Source organism: Mus musculus, chromosome 12, assembly GCF_000001635.26.
Source record: "Mus musculus strain C57BL/6J chromosome 12, GRCm38.p6 C57BL/6J".
NCBI lineage: Eukaryota > Metazoa > Chordata > Mammalia > Rodentia > Muridae > Mus > Mus musculus.
Genome location: NC_000078.6, coordinates 55,224,974 through 55,248,417, shown reverse-complemented (window position 1 = coordinate 55,248,417; position 23,444 = coordinate 55,224,974). Strand labels below are relative to the sequence as shown.

The 23,444-nt window shown below is 39.9% G+C and overlaps 2 protein-coding genes across 4 annotated transcripts in view; one reads left to right on the top strand and one right to left on the bottom strand.

Annotated features, from left to right (window-relative positions):
• Srp54c (signal recognition particle 54C) overlaps positions 1–18,300 on the bottom strand; it is a 49,214-nt gene extending 30,914 nt beyond the window's left edge. For 2 of the 3 annotated variants that reach the window (NM_001377038.1, NM_001100110.2), the window contains exons 1-7: positions 17,774–18,041; positions 9,015–9,124; positions 8,067–8,158; positions 6,961–7,045; positions 2,375–2,479; positions 1,119–1,185; positions 981–1,038 (exon numbers count right to left, since the gene is read on the bottom strand). In NM_001377038.1, coding sequence (NP_001363967.1) covers positions 981–1,038; positions 1,119–1,185; positions 2,375–2,479; positions 6,961–7,045; positions 8,067–8,158; positions 9,015–9,092 — 485 coding nt within the window. In that variant the 5' untranslated portion in view covers positions 9,093–9,124; positions 17,774–18,041. Of the gene's footprint in view, positions 1–980; positions 1,039–1,118; positions 1,186–2,374; positions 2,480–6,960; positions 7,046–8,066; positions 8,159–9,014; positions 9,125–17,773 lie in introns of all 3 variants that reach the window. The other variant, XM_011243971.3, reaches the window with a different exon arrangement.
• A 135-nt stretch (positions 18,301–18,435) lies between these two features.
• Positions 18,436–23,444, top strand: part of Gm2446 (predicted gene 2446) — a 13,847-nt gene continuing 8,838 nt past the window's right edge. The window contains exons 1-3 of the mRNA XM_030247033.1: positions 18,436–18,532; positions 19,191–19,198; positions 22,346–22,478. Of these exons, the coding sequence (XP_030102893.1) occupies positions 18,436–18,532; positions 19,191–19,198; positions 22,346–22,478 (238 nt within the window). The remainder of the gene's footprint in view (positions 18,533–19,190; positions 19,199–22,345; positions 22,479–23,444) is intronic.

The window sequence follows — 23,444 nt, the reverse complement described above, 5'->3', positions numbered from 1 at the left end:
GGAGGAGGTTGTTTTGTCTTTTGCTTTGCTCTAGTGGAACTAGGTATTAAACTCAGGGCCTTGTATATCCTAGGCAAGTACTCTATCCATAAGCTACATGCCAGTCTCCTTTGATGAGTTTTGACAGATGTATCCAATCCATATAGGCATTAGTCGCACTCTGGTTCAAAGCTGTGCTGGCTAGTTAGATGTCAACTTGACACAGCTGGAGTTATCTAACAGTAGGACCTCAATTAAAAACACTCCCGGAAGAACCATGTGGAGGAAGCCAATCACCAGCCTCCCCATGGCCTCTACATAAGCTTCTGCCTCCAGGTTCCTGTCTCGTTGGAGGTCCTGTCCCAATCTCCTTCAATGATGAACTATTGTGCTGAAGTGTGAGCCAGGTAAACCTTTCCTCCCAAAGTTGCTCCTGGTGTTTCACTGTAGCAAAACTAAGACAGCTGTCAAATAATCATTTTGATCTAACGTAACCTATCTTCCTATAAACATATGTAACATAGATGATAATAAAACAGCACTAAAAGTGTTAATTAGATATGCTAATATGTGCTTCATTTGTAGTGTTATAAAGATACACCTATTTGTAGGATTGTGTGTGTGTGTACACATACGAGTAGGGATACCACACACTGATGTGCCACAGCATACATGTGGAGGTCAAACCCTCTGAAGTTGGTTCTCTCCTACCATGTTTCTCTCCTTTCCATGTTTCAGGTTGTTAGGCCCTTACTTTTATTTTTTTCTCCTACTACATACTTTATATTCCCTGGCAGCTCTTAATAAGATATGCTTCTGATGTCTTAAAACAAAAAAAGGACTGTGTGTATGCTGCCTCACATCTTGTGATCCCAGCACTCAGAAGATAGAGACAAAAGACTCACAAGCCAGAGGCCAGCCTGGACCTGCCAAAGTTTTCCAGGACAGACTGGACTAAAACTAAGACTGAGTACCACAAACCAAAGCCAACAGTAGCCTACCTGCCATAGAACGGAATTCTTGCTTTGGTGGCATTCTGTTTTAGCTGGTCAAAGGCTCCTAGAAGAGAAAGAGGTAATGAAGCCTCCAATACGACATCAGAAAGAAGAGTAAACAGATTTTAAATTTCAACACACTACCTGCTCTGAATGTATCTGCACATATCAAACAGGTCTTCCAACCTTTCCTCTGGTAATAATATGCTAACTGGCAAAGGAAGATTCAAAATAAAGTATCAGAAAATATAATAAATCATTTTATATACAACTTCATTGTTTAATCTCATTATCTAATGAGTAAAGTAAAACTTCATAATTCTCTTGAATACAACAAAATATTAAGGCACTGCAAAATCTCCTGAGTTTAAATTGTCATTTAATGACTGTAAGATGAAAAAGCAACAATAATTACTGTTAAAAATGTTAACTTGTAATGTTAAGGCCAAAATAATTAATACTATCTTTTAAAAATAACCATTACTCCTGCCCTTAAACTATAACATGGCTAAAGTCTGTTTGTGAGGGAAAGAAAAAAAAATCTAGCAATTAAGTCGGGGAACCCAATTCTAGAAAAAAAAAAGTACCATAAAATAAAATAAAATAAAATATCAATATAAGAATATGTAATATAGCCAGGGGGTAGTGGCGCACGCCTTTAATCCCAGCACTTGGGAGGCAGAGGCAGGTGGATTTCTGAGTTTGAGGCCAGCCTGGTCTACAGAGTGAGTTCCAGGACAGCCAGGGCTATACAGAGAAACCCTGTCTCGAACCCACCCCCCCAAAAAAAAGGATATGTAATATAAAAGGTCATATTATATACAGTGGGAAACTCAAAGGAGAATTCTGTGTCAAAACATAGCAAATATCCTGTGTTTTCTTTAATTAAAAAAAAAAATTCACTGTGTGCACGAGAGCCCTACCTCACATACACACCCTACCCTCTCTTTCACCATGTAGCCCGGTCTGGGCTGGAAGTAACTACAACACAAGCTGGCCCCAACACTCTATCTGGCCATACTTACTCTTTAAGGGCAGAAATTGCTTCTTCTGTTTCAAAAGAAACCAGAATTGACATTGTTTTTTATTGTGTTTTGGTTTGGTTTTTTGGAGATGGCCTCCTACCATTAAGGCTGACCTCAAACTCACCATGGAGCTGAGGATTCCTTCAATTCCTGACCTCCCTACCTCCACAAGGGGCTGGAACTACAGTCACACATCACCACACCTGGTGTAGAAAGGAAACTATAGGATTCTGTGTTTTTTCCTATAAAAATACTACAAAAGCAGAAAAGTTGTACCAAGTAACAAAACTGTAAAACAACAATCTACAGCTTAACTTTAAAATAAAACTCTATTTATATAAATATATATTCCACATGACTATAAAGAGTATTTACCTTTGAACATGTTGTCGTTTTACCACTCCCTTGCAATCCAACAAACATGATCACATTTTGCTTTCCCTTAGTCGGTGTCCACGCTTTAACTCCAGGGTCTACAAGCTACACACCAGAAAGAAAAATATCAGACTGCTGTGTGGCATTCAAAAATTCCTCTCCCTATGACATTTATGTCAAGCTAAGGATGTTTTCATTTTATTGAAGTCACCATAATCCCAACATTCTGAGGCAACTCTAGCAGTCCCCACTTTGGACAGAGTGAAATTTAAGAGTTTTATAAAATATTGCAGTGTTGATGCCATACTCAGACCTTTCTTAACAAAAGTTGATTACCAAACTTGATACCAAAGTTCAATCCCCAGGAGCCACAGGGTACAGAGAAACAGCCAACTCCCTCAAGTGGTTAAACATAATACACACTTGCCACACACACACACACAAAATAAATAATGTAATTTTTAAAATTTCTCATAATATATGAAGCTGAAGCTTCCTAAAATATTTTGTTATTTAGCATATATACATTTATATTACTCAAATGTTATCATTTTAGCAGCAATCTATATGATAAGATGTTATATTTATTTTCTCATATAGTAAGTCTTCAAACCCAGCCTTTTAAACTAGCCTTTCCTATTAAATTAAAATAAGAAAATTAAAAGCTGGTTTTGACAATAGGGACAGACCCAGAGCTTCATAGAGCAAGGCAGGCACTCCCCTATTTATGTGGTTTCACCTTTTCTTTCTTTTTATTTAAATTAGTGTGTTTAATTTAATTTCCTACTTGAATAGCCTTATGATTTAGCCTAAATACATTACAAGCGCTCAATAATCACATGTCTAGAGGATTCTATACTGGTATGCATATTCAACTTGACAAATGTTTGTGTGAAGCAAAATAATAAATGGCACATGAAGACACCTTCTGATGCAAATATTAAATTTTCTAATGCTAAAAGATCTATAAAGCTTTTTCCTAAAGAAAGCAAGGGAGGACAATATAATTTTATACTGGGCTAGTGGGAATGAGTCACATAGGTACAGTTTCCCAACACAAGGCTTATTTTCTTTGTTTTATTTTTGAGAGTCTCATGTTACCTAAGCCAGCCATGAACGATGTAGCTAAGGCTAGCAAAAAATTACTGACTCTCCTCCTTCTAATAACTTGAAAACCTGGGATTACAGACATACACTACTATATATGCCAAGTATAAAGCATTCTAAAAGGCACTCAAAAGCTTAATTTTGACCCCATTTAGAGCCAGAAATAATTATTCGCACATGATTTTTGATGATTGGTGATTAAACAGATCTCTCTAGGTTGGTTTGGAACGCAATATGTAGCCCAGGCTATCCTAGAACTCCTGCGGCAGCATCTGAACAGCATTCCCTGCTAGGATTATAGGGGTGAGCTGCCAGGTCTGGTGTAAATAAACCTTTAGTGGGACACAACTATGTCCATTCATTTACTATCTTTGTATTTCAAAAGCAGAGCTGAAGAGCTGCAAAAGAGAACATGTAGTTCATCATATTCCAAACCCTTATAAGTTAGTCTGCCAAACTCACCCTAGATGATAGTGTCAAGGTCGTGAGTTACTACATATGGTTTCAGGGGAAACTTGGTAAAGAGAAGGGGAAAACAAACCAGAACACATCTTCTTGTCCCTTTTCCAAGCATGTGTACAACTTTGGAAAACTTCTAAAATAGGCAAAAATCTGTCTTAAACAAGACCACTTCCCTTCCTGCCATATCTTTTCAATATAGAAAGGCTGCCCTACATTTACCTCCATTCTATACACTCATGGCAGAATAACAGCTACTATCACTGAACACTTCATAAATCTATCCTTTCTTCTTCCTACACTTGAAATGTTTCTAACCTTTTTGTTTGAAAAATCCTCTATAAACACACTCATTTATATAGGTTAGCTGTACTGTGTAATCTGAAACCATATAAATCTTAAGTCTGCTGTATTGACACTGTGCCTCTACCCTATACTTAGCACAGGTTCTGTCCTAGTGCATGATTCTGTACCACCATCCATTTAGTCTCTTAAACACTGGCTTACTGCATTATGCAAATTTCACATAATTACTCATTAAAAATCTTGACTTAATGTCAGTACTACTTTCATCAGAAAAATAACATCAGGATTCTATCAAACTCATATTAAAGATGCAACGTCTACTTGTTTTGTGTGGTGTTAGATTCAAACTAGGGACCCCTGGTTCATATATTTTTCACATAAAATTTTATCTCTAATTTTTATCACCAGCTACAATATTGTCAGTTATTTTCCTTAAAGTGACAGGTTTACTTCATTTTGGAAAAAAATTCTTCCAAATTAAGTCCAGGTCAGAAATAACCAGATTATATGCTTATTATTCATTTATATAAAATAGTACTCTAAGCAAGTAGCAGTGACTTCAGCTTGCAACTGAAGTCATAGATGTGACTTCCCAAGAGGATTAAGAAAGTTGAGTACAGCCGGGCAATGGTGGCGCATGCCTTTAATCCCAGCACTCGGAAGGCAGAGGCAGAGGCAGGCGGATTTCTGAGTTCAAGGCCAGCCTGGTCTACAAAGTGAGTTCCAGGACAGCCAGGGCTACACAGAGAAACCCTGTCTCGAAAAAGAAAAAAATCCCCCCCCCCAAAAAGAAAAAGAGTTGAGGACAGCAGACAGAATTTTACCTATATTTCCCATTTCATCCACAGAAACTTAAAAAGATATATGCATAGTCAACCACCACAATTTAATATAATTGATAATATCTCTTTGTGTGATCATGGATTTAAGTGAAAGCTGGCACTTTAAGTGGTAAAGTCCCCGTCACTAATAATATAATTTAGATGGTGTTACTGTCTTTCTGTTTATTTTTCAGACAGGGCCTCATTATGTAACGTGCGTGGCTGGCCTTACAGTAGAGATCCATCTGCCTCTGTCTTCTTGTTTCAGGATGTATGATGAAAAGAAGATACATTTAAAATTCTTAAATATTTAAGAAATGTAAAAATAAGACATTTGAACATCTATGTTGTGAATAGCTCTGGTCTTGTATTTTGATGCTAATTCTGTTTTCCCTGGAGGGGTTGCAGATGGGGGTGAATCACTGGTGACTTCTGTGAGCCTTCTCCTCACCTTAACTTGTAAAATAAAGGCTGGAGCTGGTGACTGGGCAGTAGAAGGGAAGGTGGAGCTGAAAAGGTTGGGGGAGAGGAAGGGAGGAGGCATGACGGAGGAAGAGGAGGTGGAAGGAGAATGGAGCAGAAGCCCGTGGCTTAGAGAAACTGCAAGTTCTAAGGGGTCTCATAGATGGGAAGATGGTAGTGTAGCGGTAGATCTGCCCAATCTAGGCATGCAGCTTGTATTCATATTAATTGAGTTGTGATTTCTTTGCCCGGGCTCTTTTGGGTTGGAGATTTACCACAACATGTCTATTTTATGCCACGAGGTATAAAGAATGAAGGTGAGCGTAGAAAGATCCAGAAGGAAGTAATGGGATTAAGAGTATGTGCCACCACAGTCAGCTGGTATTCATGATTCGTGCTAGCAGGTTGTCAGGCTGTGTAAATACCGGCACAGTGAAAAGGTAGAGGGCAAGCCAGAGATACAGTTCAATGACACAGCATTTGCTTGTCATTAGGTTCAATCCCCAGCACGACACACCAGAGTAAATAATATTTTAATATTACTATGAAAGCTGTTTTAACTTTGCTTTGTATACTTAGCATTGCTCTGGACTGTAAGCGTCTCTGAGATAAGGACCGGTACTTGGCTGTCCACAGTACCTGGCATACTGCCTTGAATAAAGTAGTTGCACAACAAATGCTTCCCAATGAAGTTCCAGAACTTATGATAATTCTTACAAAAGATCTAAATTTAGTTTCCAGCACCTACATCAGGTAGCTACCAACCACTTGTAACTCCAGCTCCAGGGAAATCCAAAGTCTTTGACACCCAGACACCAGAAATCACATGCACATACATATCCAGACACAGACACACAGAAATATTTTTTCAAACAATTTTCAGTTTTATTTTTGTTATTCATTTTTTATATTATTCATTTCATGTGTGTTTTGTCTACATGTATGTATGTACCGTGTGGCACCTGTAGTGATCAGAAGACGGCATCAGATCCTCTGGAACCGGAGTTACAGATGGTTGTGAATCACCATGTGGATGCTAGGAACTGAACCTGGGGGTCCTCGATAAGAACAACAAGTGTTCTTAACTGCTCAGCCAGCTCCCCAGGCCCAAACACAAATTTTTTATTTAAATAGCCCACTTCCAGAAAAGTTAATAGTCCTTCCATTTATTTTCGAACTTTTTTCCCTGTGTATGTGTATCTGTCTGTGCTTATTTCCCATGACACACATGTGAAAGTCAGGGAACTGCTACAGGAGCCAACTATCCCCTTCTACCACACAGGCTCCAGGATCGAGTTAGGTTGTTATTGCAAGAGAAGCATCTTGACGGCTCAAATCTATACTTCAATACGGACGGACTGTCCATAAAATACATCAGAAGGGACTCAAGAGCACCGAGTTGATGGACTCATAATGTTGATATACTTTTACCTTTACAAGTTCTTTAAATACAGCATGCTGAATCATTTTTCTTTTGTTCAGTCCAGATGCCATCTCTTCAAGATCAATTGCAGACCTTCAAAATGGTGACAATTGGGATAAGAAGTCAGTGAAGATAATCTCAAACTACTTCTATCCCATAGGATGTAAGAGTATTTCATGTAATTATTCATATTAATTAGCATTCAAATAATTGCTATAGATTTATAAGGTTATACCACAAGGAATTATCATATAAAACACTAGATATAGACTCTGTAGTGTTTAAAGGCTTACAGGTCAATGCATAATTAATTTCTCTGGCTATAACTATAAAATTTTATTGTTTTACAGATTGCAAATTTTATACCCAAAGAATCATGCTGACTTTCTAGCTCTAACTGTTTACATTCTGGTAGTTCTGTATCTTCTCCCAGATTATCAATGTAAAAGAAGGAATGCTAGACTGGGATTCAAGAAGTTATTAGAGGTGCCTGTATGGTTCCAGGTGCCCTGCCACGCCTCTCAAGGAATATTGTGACAAAGACCACCCAGAGGACTTCTCAAACAGGGACAGAGAAACCAAAATGCAGAACAAAACAGAATATAACTCTTCAATCATGAAGAAGGCTGACTCATATACTCTTATCACAATTTCACAAAGAAACTGAATTGTTGAAAAGCTTTTACATTAAAACCGTATCACATTTAACTATAATAAGTGAGCAAGCCCACCCAAATAAGTCAGATAGAAGAAATCTACAATGAAATGAAGCGGTCCTTGCTTTGATCACAGAACCGTAATTATGGAACTACAACGTCCTTCTTTCTTTCTCTCTCCCTTCTTCTTTTCTCCATGTAAATCTTTCAGCCAAGGCTGGTCTGAAGCTTCCTGTATAACAGAGGCTGGTACTGAACTCATGACACTCCTCTTGCCTCAGCCTCTCAGGCACAAGCCACCACACGTTGTTTCACAGGCAGTTTCTTGATATGTCAATTTAAAACATTCCAGTGCTGCATAGAACTATCTTATATTAAAGCAAACTTTCCTAGTTACTGCCTCAATCCCAGTAAACCAAACTTAGTCTGTTTGTTTTTACACAATTAATTCGACTTACTTAACATTTTCTCTGAGTTGCTTCACTAGTTTAATATTAACATCTGCTTCCAATAATGCTGTACATACTTCTTTCAGCATAGCATTTAATACCTGAAAATAAATAAAATTGAAATATGCTCAGTGTTTTACTCCAGCAACATACAAACAGAGGTTAACCAGGTTTCATGTACTATAGCAGCTTAATAACAAAATAGCAATGCCACTCTATTAGAGGTGAGGAAAGATTTTTTTCAATTACCTTTGGAGAGAAAATATTGTTAAATTCCAGTCATTCTGTCAAAATAAGGCACGGCATTTAGTTTTACACAGGTAATAATAACCAAGTATTAATTATCCCTACAGTACTCACCACCACACTAGGCTAAAATGCTAATCTTTTATATAAAGAATGCTAAATGAAATGTACAGGAAAAAAAAAAGATAAGCACATGTCTAACAAAGGAGAAAGAAGGACTGTGAAGTTCTAGATCTATGCTGAGACAGAAGAGCATGGTATATTTTCAGACTCAAGTATTCAAAAGGTACATTGTTTTGTTTTTGCCTTTTTTAAAAAACTAACGGTAGATTTGGGGGATTTTTCAAAAAGGTCTAACTAGTACAGTGACATAATGGAAGACCACCTGCTGCTCCTCCAGATGACCTGACTTTGATTCCTAGAACTTAGGCAGCTCACAATACCCTGTAACTCAGCTCCAGAGACTCAACCTCTTCTGGCTTCCATGGGCACTAGCATTGTTATGCATATAACCTCACACAGACACACAAACACATATACACTTAAAAATAATGGACTTTTCAGTGCAAAGCACTCCTGACTGTTACTGGGTATTTATAGTACTAAACCTACATCAAATTAAATCACAAGTCTAAAGAGATATACTTAGTCCAGTTTTCTAATCCTAGTAACAACACACCAGCACACGTATCTCACACTATATTTTCATACCTCTTCATTGATAATGGTGGCATTGCTCAATGAGCGTAATGCTGATGTTATTTTTCTTCCAAGATCTGCTAGAACCATCTTGAAGGTTTTAAGATGTATTTATGTGAACTCTGGAAAGGAAAAGAAAATATAAGTGAAAACCATTTCTCATTAACTCCTAAGTGAAGAAAAAGAATATTTAAATTCAAATTAAAGTATCCCAATGTTTGAATACTATAATTGTAGCTTCTAGTACCTCAACCTGCAACTTTAATACATTCCTGTCCAAAAGATAAGTTTGGTTATGACACCTCCCATTTACATATCTAATTAGAGAATCTTAAACATAAATCATCAGATCATTGAAATGTCCAATAGTATCTGTTGAGGAAATGAAACTATGGTCTTAAGTTAATTTTGTTCTCTCTTCTGCACATGCTCATGAGGATGAGTAACTGAAAGGTGCATCGTGTCATCCTGTCTACTTGTAAAGAAAAAGAGAAAGAGGAGTGACTGCCACAGACATGGTGCTGAGCTCCCACGTTACAGAACTCCAGCTAGTCTGAATCTCACTCTTAAGTAGAAAAGAAAAAAAAAAAAGGAAAACTTATCTTAATTCATAAATCACTTAACTTTTGTAGCACAAAAATAAATCAAGTGCTGAGCCATTAACTACATGACAATCAGTCACCTACTAAATCACTCCACATAAATAACATCATGTCTAAGGCTGGGCATGGTGGCACACACCTTTAATCCCAGCACTGGGATTCACTATGAGTTGGAGGCCAGCCTGATCTACATCGAGAGCTCTAAGCCAATCAAAGCCACAGTGAGACCATGTCTCAAAACAAACCAACGAAAAATAAATATTATTTTATCTTATCCTCTTAACTACCAGGGAAACCATTCTTCTCCCTATTCTAAAGTGATTTACTGATTTCTCAACCCCAAAATACAGTAACTTCAAAACTCCTTTCCCTTAAGCCAGGCATGGGGGACACTTCTGGAGTCCTGGGACAGCAGGAGGAAGAGGAGCAAGGAATTGGGGTCAGCCTGAGTTACACGAGACAGTGTAAAGTGAGAACAAACAAAAAGGCGTAGTTTAGTAAAAGTATACAGATATATCCTTACATGTAAGGATGGCAGAACTCCACAGAAGGTAAATAAATATGACTGCCTGTCCTCAACATGCTTTAATTACTAGCTGGTAGGAAAAGGTACATGAAAGAACAGCAGAATAAATGCCAAAACAGAATTCCTCTTACCTAACTACAAATAACATAAATAAATAGATAGATAGATAGATAGATAGATAGAAAGAAAGAAAGAAAGAAAGAAAGAAAGAAAGAAAGTAAGTAAGTAAAGAGAAGAAAAGAAAATCTCTCCTGGTCTCTGGTCTTCAGCCTGTCCCATTTTAGCCTGCCCACTTGGCAACAACTCCTGCCGATCCATCTTCAGGCTCCATAACTGTCTAAGTCAATTCCTACCAAAAATACCTACACACACACACTCACAACTAAATGATGATGATGGGTAATAAATGGGTTTGTTTCTTTGGAGAACCTTGACAGTGAAGTAAGCCTAACAATAAGGGGTCAAGGTCAACTCTTGGTTTCTATAAAAGTCACAGAATGAAAAACAAAATTGGCTAAACTAAGCAGGATAGGCTTTATCAAAACTTGGTTCTGAAATCACAGGCACTTATTTTGGGCTCAGTAAGTAAGAGCACTGACTTCCAGATGACCCAGGTTTAACTCCTGGCACTAACATGGCAGTTCACAAGAGTCTGTAAGTCCAGTTCTAGGGACTCTGGTACCCTCCGCTTGTCTCCTCTGGACCAGGCATGAATGTGGTACACAGGCATACATGTAGGCAAAAATCACATAAACATAAAAAACAAAGTCTAAAAATTAATTTAAAAGGAAAATAGTGAGAAAATAGCTAAGATATTTGCCACAGGGAAACGTAAGAGACTGAGCTTAGGGAAGTTAAAGGTTGTAGGAAGGGAAAATAAACTTTAGGGTCTAATAGAAAAAGGATTTCTCAGGCTGAGTAATTAACTAAATATTACATTCCAACTCAAGCAAAATTTAGTAATTTAGAAGTTAAAAGTTATTATTTTTAGGTGTGGTGATAAACACCTTTAATCCTAACACTTGGGAGACAGAGGACAATCTCCATGCGTTATTTCCAGGCCAGCCTGTTCTATATAGTGAGTTCTGAGCCAGCCAGGTCTACTTAGTCAAACACTATCTACATTTTAAAAATAATTAATTGAAAAAAATTAAAGCTGGATATGGTAGCACAAACCGTTATTCCAGCACACCAGCACACAGAAGACAGAGGTAGATAGAGTTCTGTGAGCTGGAGGTCAGCCAGGGTGACATAATGAGACCCTGTCTCCAAAATACATTGAAAATGAAATTAAATTAAAATTTAAGTTATTGCTGGCATGATGAAAATGAGAAAAGGTTGTTTATCTTAAGCAAAGGTTGTTTTGTATTAAACAGCTACATGATTGCTTAACCTCAAAGAGCAGCTACTTCACTGAAAAGATTCAAGATTTATTTCTTATCCCATATCCAATATGCTAAATCAATGAAGTAATTACTTTCATGGAAGAAGAGGGATGTTTCCATTCATCTTTTAGCACTGTTACAGGAGTTATACAGGTCTATCTATGACAACACAATGACCTTGTTAAGATGACATCATAAACAGGTCATCCTTTATTTTAAGTTATACCAGTTAATTTTTAAAAATGAATGTTAGAGGGCTGGAGAAATGGCTCACTGATAAAAAAACAGTTGTTTTTCCAGAGGATCTGGGTTCAATTCCCAGCACTTACATGGTGGTTCACAACCACCCGTAATTCCAGTTCCAAAGGATCCATATCACCTTTCAACTGCTGCAAGGACCAGGCAGACATGTGGAGCACATACATAAATGCAAGCAGAACACTCACATACACAAAAAATAAGAAATCGTCTTTCAATGACTCTAATTGGGCATGGTGGTGCACACCCTTAACTCCAGTGCTTGGGAAATAGGATAGTTGGATATCTTCAAGTTCAAGGCCAGCTTGGTCTACAGGTCAATTCTAGGACAGGCAGGGTTCCATTTTAAAAAAGAAAAAGAAATCCGCCAAAGTGAGTTCCAGGACAGCCAGGGCTATACAGAGAAACCCTGTCTCGAAAAAAAAAAAAAAAAAAAAAAAAAGAGGCCGGGAGATGGTGGCACACACCTTTAATCACTTGAGAGGCAGAGGCAGGCGGCTCTCTGAGTTCGAAGCCAGCCTGGTCTACAGAGTGAGTTCCAAGACAGCCAGGGCTAAAAGAGAAACCCTGTCTCCAAAACCAAACCAAACATCTAATTCTCCCACTATCTCTCTAGCCCCTACTTCACAGTCTAATGGAAGAAAAGGTAGAGAAAACTTCTATTAGGCGAGGCAGGTAATGCATACCTGACAGATCAACCTTTAAGTTTAAGGCCAACCCTGGCTATAGAACAAGGTTATTTTAAAAGAAAAGAAACTTAGAACCTCTCTCATCCTCAGGAGTTTTCCTCACTTTTTCTTTTTTTTTTTTTTTTTTTTTTTTTTTTAGATTTTATTTATTTATTTATTATATGTAAGTACACTGTAGCTGTCTTCAGACACACCAGAAGAGGGAGTCAGATCTTGTTACGGATGGTTGTAAGCCACCATGTGGTTGCTGGGATTTGAACTCAGGACCTTCGGAAGAGCAGTCGGGTGCTCCTACCCGCTGAGCCATCTCACCAGCCCCCCTCACTTTTTCTTAATAAATCCATGTTTGCTCTGAAAATAAATACAATTTTAAATGAGTATTTGAGGTGCCTGGGGAAATGGTTCAATGTCTAAGAGCACCTGCTGTGCAAGCATGAGGGCTTGAGTTCGACTTCCCAGCATCCACTGTAAAAGCTGTGCCATGCATGTATCCCAGCACTGAGGAGTAGGTCCAAGGAACTCACTAGCCAACCAGCTAGCCAAAACAGTAGGCTTTAGGTTTAGTTAGAGACCCAGTCTCCAACATCGCGTGTTCTCTCTAAGGCGCATAGCTCTGGGCTATTCGCCTTAGAGAGTACACAGCCTAGAGTGACTACAGAAATCAGGACAGTGAAAAGGGGCCATTGGGAGGCTGGAGAGATGGCTCAGCGGTTAAGAGCAATGACTGCTCTTTTGAAGGTCCTGAGTTCAAATCCCAGCAACCACATGGTGGTTCATAACCATCCGTAATGAGATCTGACGCCCTCTTCTAGAGTGTGTCTGTAAACAGCTTCAGTATACCTACATAATAAATAAATAAATCTTAAAAAAAAAAAAAAAAAGAAAAGAAAAGAAAGAAAGGGACCATTGGTGGCATGAGGACATAATACAGAGAGAGGGATATAGTCAGGGTATAAGTGATTTGATGGGGAGAGAAGAAAACAGGGCTCTACATAGGAAATTAAGGCTCTAATTAGGAAGTGGAGAGGGAGAGAAATTCAGGACTGAAGGGTAAAACAACAAGGGAGTTTGAAAAGAAATTATGGGAAGCATACTATTAAAGATCTACTTTTAACAAAACAAACAAAACTACAGCACTCTTAAGTCTGCATCTAAATAAGTACATATATAGTTTAAATCAATTTTTTAAAAATCAGAGCTAACAATATTTGCTCCAAAAACCAACAACCATCTAACAAAACCTCCAACACAAACCATAAAAAGCCCCCTTTTGAGTTGTCACTTGGTTGGCCTTCCCCACCAACAGAGGCAGAAGGCAAGTCCCTATTAATGAAGACGCCATGTGCTTAAGACACAGAGCCCAAAGGCCTCTCTTTGGGCTGGAACTGACCAGAAAGCCTCCTCCCTGAAGACTAGCTTTCTTGGTACCAGAAGGCACCATGAAAGGAAGCTTCCAAAAGAGGGAAGCAATCAACAGTCCTACCAGCTATGACAGCTATAAACCACAAGTGGCACAGCACAATAACCCTAGGGGTGCAATAATGGCAGACACCCTGGCAGTAACCAACAGCTCTTCAGGTGGCCTCAATTTTACTCAAGAAATTCCAGGCAACTAAAAGCAAGAGAAATGGTCTTTCTCATGGAAGCACAACAACTGATTATCTGATAGCCAAAGGTCAGACATGAAAACCTACATACTAGCAATAAACAAGGCATATTTATGTATTTAGGAATATATGCATAAACATATATGTATATAAGAACAGTTATTGAAAAAGAGGCCATGAATTAAAAGTGAGTTAGGAGTATAAAGGAGGGCTTGTTGGCAGGAAAGGAAAGGAGGAAATGATGTAACTATAACTCAAAACATAAATTCAAAAAACTTAGAAAAGATTTTACAATTAAAAAAAAAAGACCCTGTCTCAAGAGGCTAAGAAGAGAGGGATAGAGGAAGACAGCCAACTTTCTCCTCTGGCACATGCATATGCACAAACCATATCCAATAAGCAGTAGGAATAGAACTTAAAAAAAAAAAAGACGGTGGGGTACAGTAGTGCACAGCTTAGCACTCAGAAGGAATAGACTCCTGGAGCTCTGTGACATGTAGCTACATAGCAAGTCCCATGCTGGCCAGCCTGGAAAGAAGAGAGGAAAGATAGAGGGATGGGGGAGGGGGGGAGAAGAGAGGGGAAAGGGAGGGGGGAGGGAGGGAGAGAAAAGAAGAAAGGAAAATAAAAAACCTGTAAGGAATCTTTTTTAAAGATATTCTTTGGCACCTAGCAGTGGTGGCACATGCCTTTAATCCAGCACTTGGGAGGCAGAGGCAAGAGGATCTACAAGCCAGCCTGGTTTTCAAAGCAAGTTCTAGGACAGCCAAGGTGCAGAGAAACCTTGTCTCAAAAAAAAAAAAAAAAAAGAGAAAACAAAACAATACAAGATTCTCTTTGGCTGTCAGGTTAGTCATAAAAAGAATCTTTACACAAAATCTTGCCAAGAGGAAAAACAAAAACAAAAAAATAAAATCCCTTGGAAGTAGTAGTCTTTGAAACTGACAAGAGCATTGAAGGGGAAGATGGAAAAGTGTGAGAAGGCACAAGGTCAAACAAGGCTACAAATGGTTACAGTTAAAGCCGATCAGCTCAAAATGAAATCCTCAGTCAGAATCCCCAGGGACAATTAACACTGGTGTGTGTGGGGGGGGGGGGGGGGGGATAAAATGTTTTGGAGAACAAGCCATATCCAAACTCTTGATTAGAAAAGCAAAAGAAGTTATAGACCCAGGTAGATAGTAGTCATTGCACTCAGCAGTATCCCTCAAAGGAACGAAAATCTGCCCTCAACTTTTACACTGTCTTAGGCTGAGGACCATTATAGGGCCTTTTTACTTGGAAAGTTGAGACAGGAGGATTACTTGAAACTATGGCTTCAAGGTTGGAGAAGTCAACATAGTTAGATCCTGTCTCAAAAAGGAAAACAAACACTACACACACACACACACACACACACACACACAAATATACAGAATAAAACCTCTTTAGAAACAACAGCAACTGCCCCAAATGGGAAAAATCCAAGAGTTACAAGTCTACAGAAGTTTACTAAGAAGTTTTACAGAGACAGGTTTCAAAGAGAAAACCAGCTAGATATAGAGAAAGACAGAATGAACCAGAGAATGCGGTGTCAGAAGATTAGAACAGATTGCCAGTTAGTTTGAGGCTGAAAGAGAAGTCAGATGGAATCAGGAGGAGTTTTGAGCCAGAACAGCTGAGTTGACCAGCCAGCCAGAGTTTAGAAAGAATTAGGAAGGGGTGAATTTATTCAGCAGTAAATCTCCAAGGCTGAAAACATTCTAGGCCCAGATAAGATCGTATGGAGGCTAGAAACTTCCAGAATTAGGTCTAGGTTAGCAGACAGACGCAGTAAGTATCCAAGAGGACAATCACTTCAGTTGAATAAAAGTTACTTTTACAAATGTGCAGATAAGTGTTCCTTTTATCACACTACTTTGTTGTGTATTTTAGGGCTGGGGTATTGTTAATGATGCCGAGGCTCACCTCCAATTCCTGTGCTTAAGGAATTTCCCTATCCAGACTACAAAGTAGCTAACTAAGCACATGCGGCTTGGTTTTTTTAAAAACTGAACATACACATAACAAATCTCAACAAATAAGGGTCAAAACTCAAAAATACACTGCTTCTATACACTTCCACATACACACCACATATCCTAGTGGAAAATGGGAGATGGAAGCAGTACATCTTCATCTACTTTTTGTGCATCAAATAGTCTAAGTAGAAAAACAACCCACTAATGAGCTGCTTTCTAGTTGATTTCCTTGGTGCTGTGAGATTTTTTTTTCATCGAAGTAAGGCAAATCAGCTGGAGACTGATCATGCAGAAAGTGCAGAACTCTCAAAATGAAGGCCAGAGAAAAGGGCATGGAAATGGTTGGCATATGGGAGTGATGTATGGAAGCAACACGTGGATGAGAACTCTCAAGGTGGGTCTATGGGAGATCCTGTATTCTGCCAACATGGAGCACAGGAAAGAGCAAATCAACCAAGACTAAGAGGATCCCAAGAGACTTTAAGTTTTACTGGTCATCTTTGCCTCCCAAAGCACATGGAAAAAATCCAATCTTTAAAAGGAAAAGTGGGCTGGAGAGACAGCTCATTGGTTAAGAGCATTGGCTGTTCTTCTAGAGAACCCAGGGTGAATTCCCAGTACCCACATGGCAGTTCACAACTAAATCCAGGAAATCCAGTTCCAGGGGACCTGATTCCCTCACACCAGCGCATTAAAAAAATAAATAAAATAAAATAAATTTTAAAAAATTTAAAAATGGCTAATTAAAAGGAAGAAAGCTACTATTCCAGTAGCAGGCACAGAGAGTTACAGGAGTACTCCTTGTATAACAGTCTTTATTAAATCCCAAAATACTAAATCTGTCATATCAAAAAGTTGAGGTAAAGAGGTCTGAGGGAAATGTCTCCCTCCTCTTCTGCACTGATGCAGCTATGTCATTGGAACTATATTACTTAACCCTCTTCTATCCTTGTAAGCCTATTAGGAAATTAAGGGTAGCCTTCAAAAGCAAATGACTCAGACAAATCTCTTAAGGGGCACATTAACTGTCATCACTGTCCCGTGTCTCTTTTGGCCTAACTAGAGTCGGGCTATATTATATATTTATAGCCTTTTTCATCCTCTGTACTGCTAGAATCTTCATGTTAGGAGCACTGTCCTTCATTACTTTATCTCTTCAGCTTAAAAAGAGAAAACAAGAAAAGAAAGCCTCAAAAAAAATTGTTCAAATGCATATCTAACAACTAAGTGAAGACTGGTAACCGAAAAGCTGATTAAGAAAGTTTCAACAACAAAAAATACATTGTCACTAGCTTCGACTTATTAAAGTCCTTAGCACATCTTATCACTGTCGCTGAACTAAAAGTTCTGAACAATATGCTAACCAACATGTTAGTAAACACTAAAAGATAGGAAAATAAACCCTAGTATATGTCAAAAGGCTTTGGGGAAATAGCTTTATCTAAATTCTTGTTCGGGAATGCCTTCCATGAGCCAAGCCTACCAATGCTTACTTATTTGGCTCGGGTAAGTCTGAAGACAAATTAAAAGGGTAACAGCGCAGCGTCTGGTAAAGCTTGCAGTGGAGGGCAAGAGTAAAATAAAAGTGTCAGTGCACCTCAGCCTCGGAGATCACTGCCCGTGGCGAACGGGGAAGACTTCCGCAGAAGCGGCGCTCTAACTAGGGGTTCCCAGGGCGGAGCGAGGAAAAACCCCCACACTCACCGCAAAAGGCGCCACTAAAGCCGTGGCCCCACAGGGCCGGCGAGTCCTTGGCGAGGCCCCACGCCGCCGAAGGAAACCCAGGAACGCTGGAAGCTGAAGGACAGGGACGGAGCCCGCCGCCCAACTTCCCAGCTCCAGAAACTAGGGGCCCAGCGCCCAACACAGTGAAGCCAACTACCACCAGCTGGAACACCGACGACTGCCACCGAACCTTCCGCCCAATGAGGAGACGTCATCACTCGGCGGAGTTCAGCCCTTCGTGAAAACACACTTCCGCTTCCGAGGCACTAAGGCCCGTGTCTATGGCTCCCCCCGATAAGGGTAGAAGGGGTGTTTCTTTGCTGGAGCTGACCTTTGACCTTAGTGTTCTCCCTGTACGTCACTGCCGCGGCAAGCTAGCAGCGAGACAGGACCTCCTCGGGTGCGACCTCGAGGAAAAGTCAGGACTTAGGGGAAAGCGACTACGTGAAAGAGTACAGAACTCCGGGAGGGAGCGCGGCCTAGGGCTTCTGAAGCCGCGGGAGGCGGGGTTTCCGGAGGGGCGGGGTTTGGCGTTTCGGCTCTCGGGATTGGACGATCTGAGGAGGGCGGGGTCGCAGCGCGCTCGTCTGGCTGCGCGTGCTCAGTGAAAACCTGCTCCTGGCTTGTCCGCTCACTTCGCCATGGACTTTCAGTCCGCTCGGAGAGCTGTACTTCAGTTGCTCGGAACTACGGCTCCCGCAGATGTCCCGGCACTGCTCCACTGGATGAGGACTACCCGTAAGCAGTCATGGCTAGAGCCCGGCAGTTGGCTGTTGGATTTAGTCTTTGGGTACCAGGGAGGGGCGGGGCTCGGCACCAGGTCTCTTGGTCGCTGCATACCCTACACCTAGTCATCAGAGTGCATTTTAGGATTGGATACCTGAGAATCAACTTTAGGTGGTTTGTGATTCCGGTGCTGATTTTGGGCAAGCTTCTAGAACCTCTTTGTTCAGTTACTCGTACAGGCCGATACTACTTGAAAAAGCTCTGTGCAAGATTGGTTTTAGGCTGTGGAGTTATCCTAGTACATTTATCTTATACATGGTAAAATAGACCAATTAATAATCTTCCAGGGTATGGGGAAGAAAAAAAAGACTTCTTTTTAAACTGTTAATAGTTAATATGAGGGGCTGGTGAGATGGCTCCGTGGGTAAGAGCACCCGACTGCTCTTCCGAAGGTCCGAAGTTCAAATCCCAGCAACCACATGGTGGCTCACAACCATCCATAATGAGATCTGACTCCCTCTTCTGGAGTGTCTGAAGACAGCTACAGTGTACTTACATGTAATAAATAAATAAATCTTTAAAAAAAATTAGTTAATATGAAAACTCACAAATTAGAATCGAGGAAATAGGTGATTAGATCTAGTTAATGGATGAAACTTTTCTTCTCTAGCAAAAAAGGTAAAACCTAGTGAACGCACTGTTTTAGTTATATACTTGTCTCTTTTTGAGAACTCTACCCATGTATGCTATTCTGAAAAACACTAATCCCCAAGGTTACTTTCATTCATTCAAGGTTACTTTCATTTCCTTAAAGTGTTCTTATTTCATAAGACCTTCAGTATATTTTTACTTTTTGAGGCAAGGTCTCATGTAGTCCTGCTAGACCTCCAAGTTAACAGAGTATGACTTAGAACTCTGATCCTCCTTCGTCCATCTCACCTGCCCTGGTGCTGGAGATCAAACTCAGGCCTGTGCTCTGCCTACTGAGCTACACCCTCAACTCCAGCTTCCACTTTTAGATCTTCAACCTCTGACCTTTTAGGAAAAATATTCTTGGCGTAATTCGAGAATTGTTGAACGTTTTGAGAGATTATTTTAAGTGAGGTACCAAACTAAAGATTGCTTGAGGCATATGATAGCTAAGTGTATCTTGGGAATGCAAGAACCCAGGCAGTACTCTGTGGGTATATACACATACAAGAAGAGTGCTTCAAGATGGGAATTCAAAAAATAGGATTGTTTTGTTTGTTATTTTATGTATATGAGTACACTGTCGTTGTCTTCAGACACACCACAAGAGGGCATCAGATCCCATTACAGAATGTTGTGAACCACTCACTATGTGTTTGCTGGGAGTTGAACTCAGGACCTCTGGAAGAGCAGTCAGTGCTCTTAACTGCTGACCCATCTCTCTAACATATTAGGTTTTTTTAAAGACATGGTCTCACTATAAACATGTTTTCTTCTATCACTTCATTAAACCTTTAATCCCAGCACTCGGGAGGCAGAGGCAGGCAGATTTCTGAGTTAGAGGCCAGCCTGGTCTACAAAGTGAGTTCCAGGACAGCCAGGGCTATACAGAGAAACCCTGTCTCAAAAAAACAAAACAAAACAAACAAAAAACTCCCGAAAAACAAAAACCTGAAGTCAACCTCTGTTGTTGCTATGTGCATATGCCCACACAGAGGCACAGAACCTTTACTTGCTATAATGTTGCCCGTTATTCATGTTAGACACATCAGAAAATAAAATATAGTTCTAAAAGGAAGAGATCTGTTTATATAAAAACAGAAGGTGCGCTATAATTTCCTTTTATGTGACAAGTAGCGAGTGACACAAATTATTCCTATTACTTTCTTAGGAGAATATTGTGTTTTAAAGGAGAAATAACTTTTATCTCAAGATGGGAAAAGGTATAAGCTGAATAAAATCAGTCTCAGCAACTAATAAACAACACATACACAAAATCAAAATTACCTTTCAAACCACGTTTTTATACTGTGTGCAAATGACTCTCCAGGATACAGCTGATTATTCCTTAGATACAAAAGTATGTCCAGGAGTTTGTCTGAATAGTGATCATCATTTATGTCTTTGCCATAATCAAAGAAGGCTTTTAAAGTTTCCAACGGAGGGATGAGATTATGACCTATCAATTCCTGATACAAACTCTAAGCTGTGTTCACATCTTGATGAAGGAGGGCTCCTTGTATACAGTCACCATAGTTCTTTTTGGAAGGGACCATGACTTTTTTAATGTCTTCTAACAGCAACAAGGACTCTCTCCATCTGTCTGAGTGGATCAATCCCCGGATGAGAAGGGTGTAACCCCCAGATTCTAAACTCTTGTACTTGGCTTTCATGATTTCATAGACATCAATAGTAGTAGGGCTCACACATGCCACAGAACACGAGAAGGTTAAGGACAACTTCGTGTCCTTGGTTCTTTCTCCACCTGTCCGTGGGTTTCAGGGCTCAGACTCAGGTCTTTGAGCTTGCACAGCAAGCTCTTCATCGCACCTCAGCAGCTCTTGGGTATTCTCATATGCGCAGTATTTTATTTTGGAAAAGACGAGGGAATTCCTTTTTTATAGAATAGAGGGAAAAAAACCTCATGTGGCTTTGTTTTTACCCACAGGTTTAGAGGGACATGGTAAGTTACCAGGAGGATATTTGTTTCCTATCAGGTGTGCATGTCATTAGGTCAGGTTATGATGGGATTGACACCTCTTGATCAAAATGGCTATGCTACTTCCATATTTTTGGCAACTATCTAAATTATGTAGGTATATTTTTTGGCTTATATTTTTCTCTCTAAAACGGAGCCCGCTTATAGAGCTCAAAGGAGAAAGGTATGTTGGGCATAAATGTCAGCCACTGAGTTAACTATTCAGAGGTGTTTAATCATCCTCTTGTCTCCCCAAGGATAATGTAGAGTTCTTGTCCTTTAATGCAGATCAACATTGTAGTATAGACTCTTGTTCCTGCCGGTCTGTAAAAATGGGAGCCTGTGTGTCCAGAGTAAAAGCTAAGGTGGCAGGGAGGTCCAATAGACAGTGATCACATACTGAGCCTTTTATTAATCCCAAAGATCCCTTCAAAAGCTAAAAATACACATTTTGCACATCCTACCTTCACCTCTACCACACTGGGAGGGAAAGGAAGGAAGGAAGGAAGGAAGGAAGAACAAAGGAAAGAAAAGGGAGTGAAAAGGAAAGAAGAATGGAAAACTGAAAGAAATCACACGCCTTGCTGCTAGGTTGGATGTGTGGCATAGGGAATGGGACTCGGGGAAAGGAACTGAAGAAATCAAAGCTGAGTCCGAAATTTTATTTTGATAATATAAAGTGGGGGATGGGAGAAAGCCCATGAAGGCTGTGAGGAGCTGGGAAGAGCTCATTTTAGACACCCGGTTTGAGTGCTTGTTCTTTTATGAACTTAGAGTCTCTGATCTGTCGGGCAAATGCTAAAATAGAGCGAAAACGAAATTGTTAAAATAAATACAAAACGCCACAGGAGACTCATATTTGCTAATTTGGGTTTTGTGAGTCAGAGTCTCACCTTGCAGCCTTTGTAGCCAGCCTGGACTTGAACTTGCAGTGATCCTTCTGCCTCTGCCTCCTCCCAGGTATTGGGAATACAGGTGTGCCAGAGAGTTTAAATATAGTGACTTGCTGCCCTAATATGGTGTCTTTTGCTGTAATGAAATGCTCCAACCAGAGCAATCCTAAGAGAGAAAGGGTTTGATTGGGTTTGCAATTCTAGCTTCCCATCTGTCCCCGTGGGAAGTCAGGGCAGACAGCTGACAGCGTTGCTTTGTCCCAGGACCTGGAGAACTACATCCTGGAGCTGATCCCGACGCTGCCACAGCTGGATGGGCTGGAGAAGTCCTTCTACTCCTTCTATGTCTGCACTGCAGTCAGGAAGTTCTTCTTCTTCTTGGACCCTCTAAGAACAGGTAAAAGCATTGTCTAATTTAAAAACTAGGATATTATTTGTTGATAGTGTCTTAGTACTAGACAAATTTGGACAATTTCTCTTTGTTTTTAAAGTTAGTGGCATAATCTGGCACATCTTGGAGAGTGGGCAAGTGTACAAGATCACACACTTCCCTTTATATGGAGAGCTTCCAGAATATTCTTGCAGTGACTGTAAGCAGCTGTGCAGTGCTGGGATGTCACCTATGTCTCAGTGTTGTAAAGAGACACCAGGACCACAGCAACTCTTATAAAGGAAACATTTAAGTGGGGCTGGCCTACAGGTTCAGAGGTTTATTTAGTGCATTATCATGGTGGGAAGCATGCAGGCAGACATGGTGCTGGAGAGGTAGCTGAGAGTTGAAATCTGGATCCACAGGCAGCAGGAAGAGGGAGAGCCTGAGCTTGGCCTTAGTACTGTCCCTATGTGAAAAGTATGACATAACCTTTTGTAGATTTGAGTAACATAATTTTAGTAGGAATTTACTGCTTAGCTTCTTGCAGTTGGAGGCATTCAAGTAGATATGTAGTTTTATAGGTTGTTGGGATTTGTTTTGTCTTATTATAATTTGGAGTGTTTTTGTATTACTTGGCTTTTGTGTGTGTGTTTGTGTTTTCTCTCTTTTTTTTTTCCAAAAGATTTATTTTTTATTTATATGAGTACACTGGCTGTCTTCAGACACACCGGAAGAGGGTGTCGTATTTTATTACAGATGGTTGGGAACCACCATGTGGTTGCTGGGAATTGAACTCAGGACCTCTGGAAGAGCACTCAGTGCTCTTTACCACTGAGCCATCTCTCCAGTTCTTGTTTTTTTTTTTTTGTTGTTGTTGTTTTTTGTTTTTTGTTTTTTTTTGTTTTTTTCCAATGGTTCAGTTTTGTAACAAAATTTAAGGATCCTAAGAGCTAGTCTAGCTGTTTATCGTATCAATTATAGGCTTGCCTT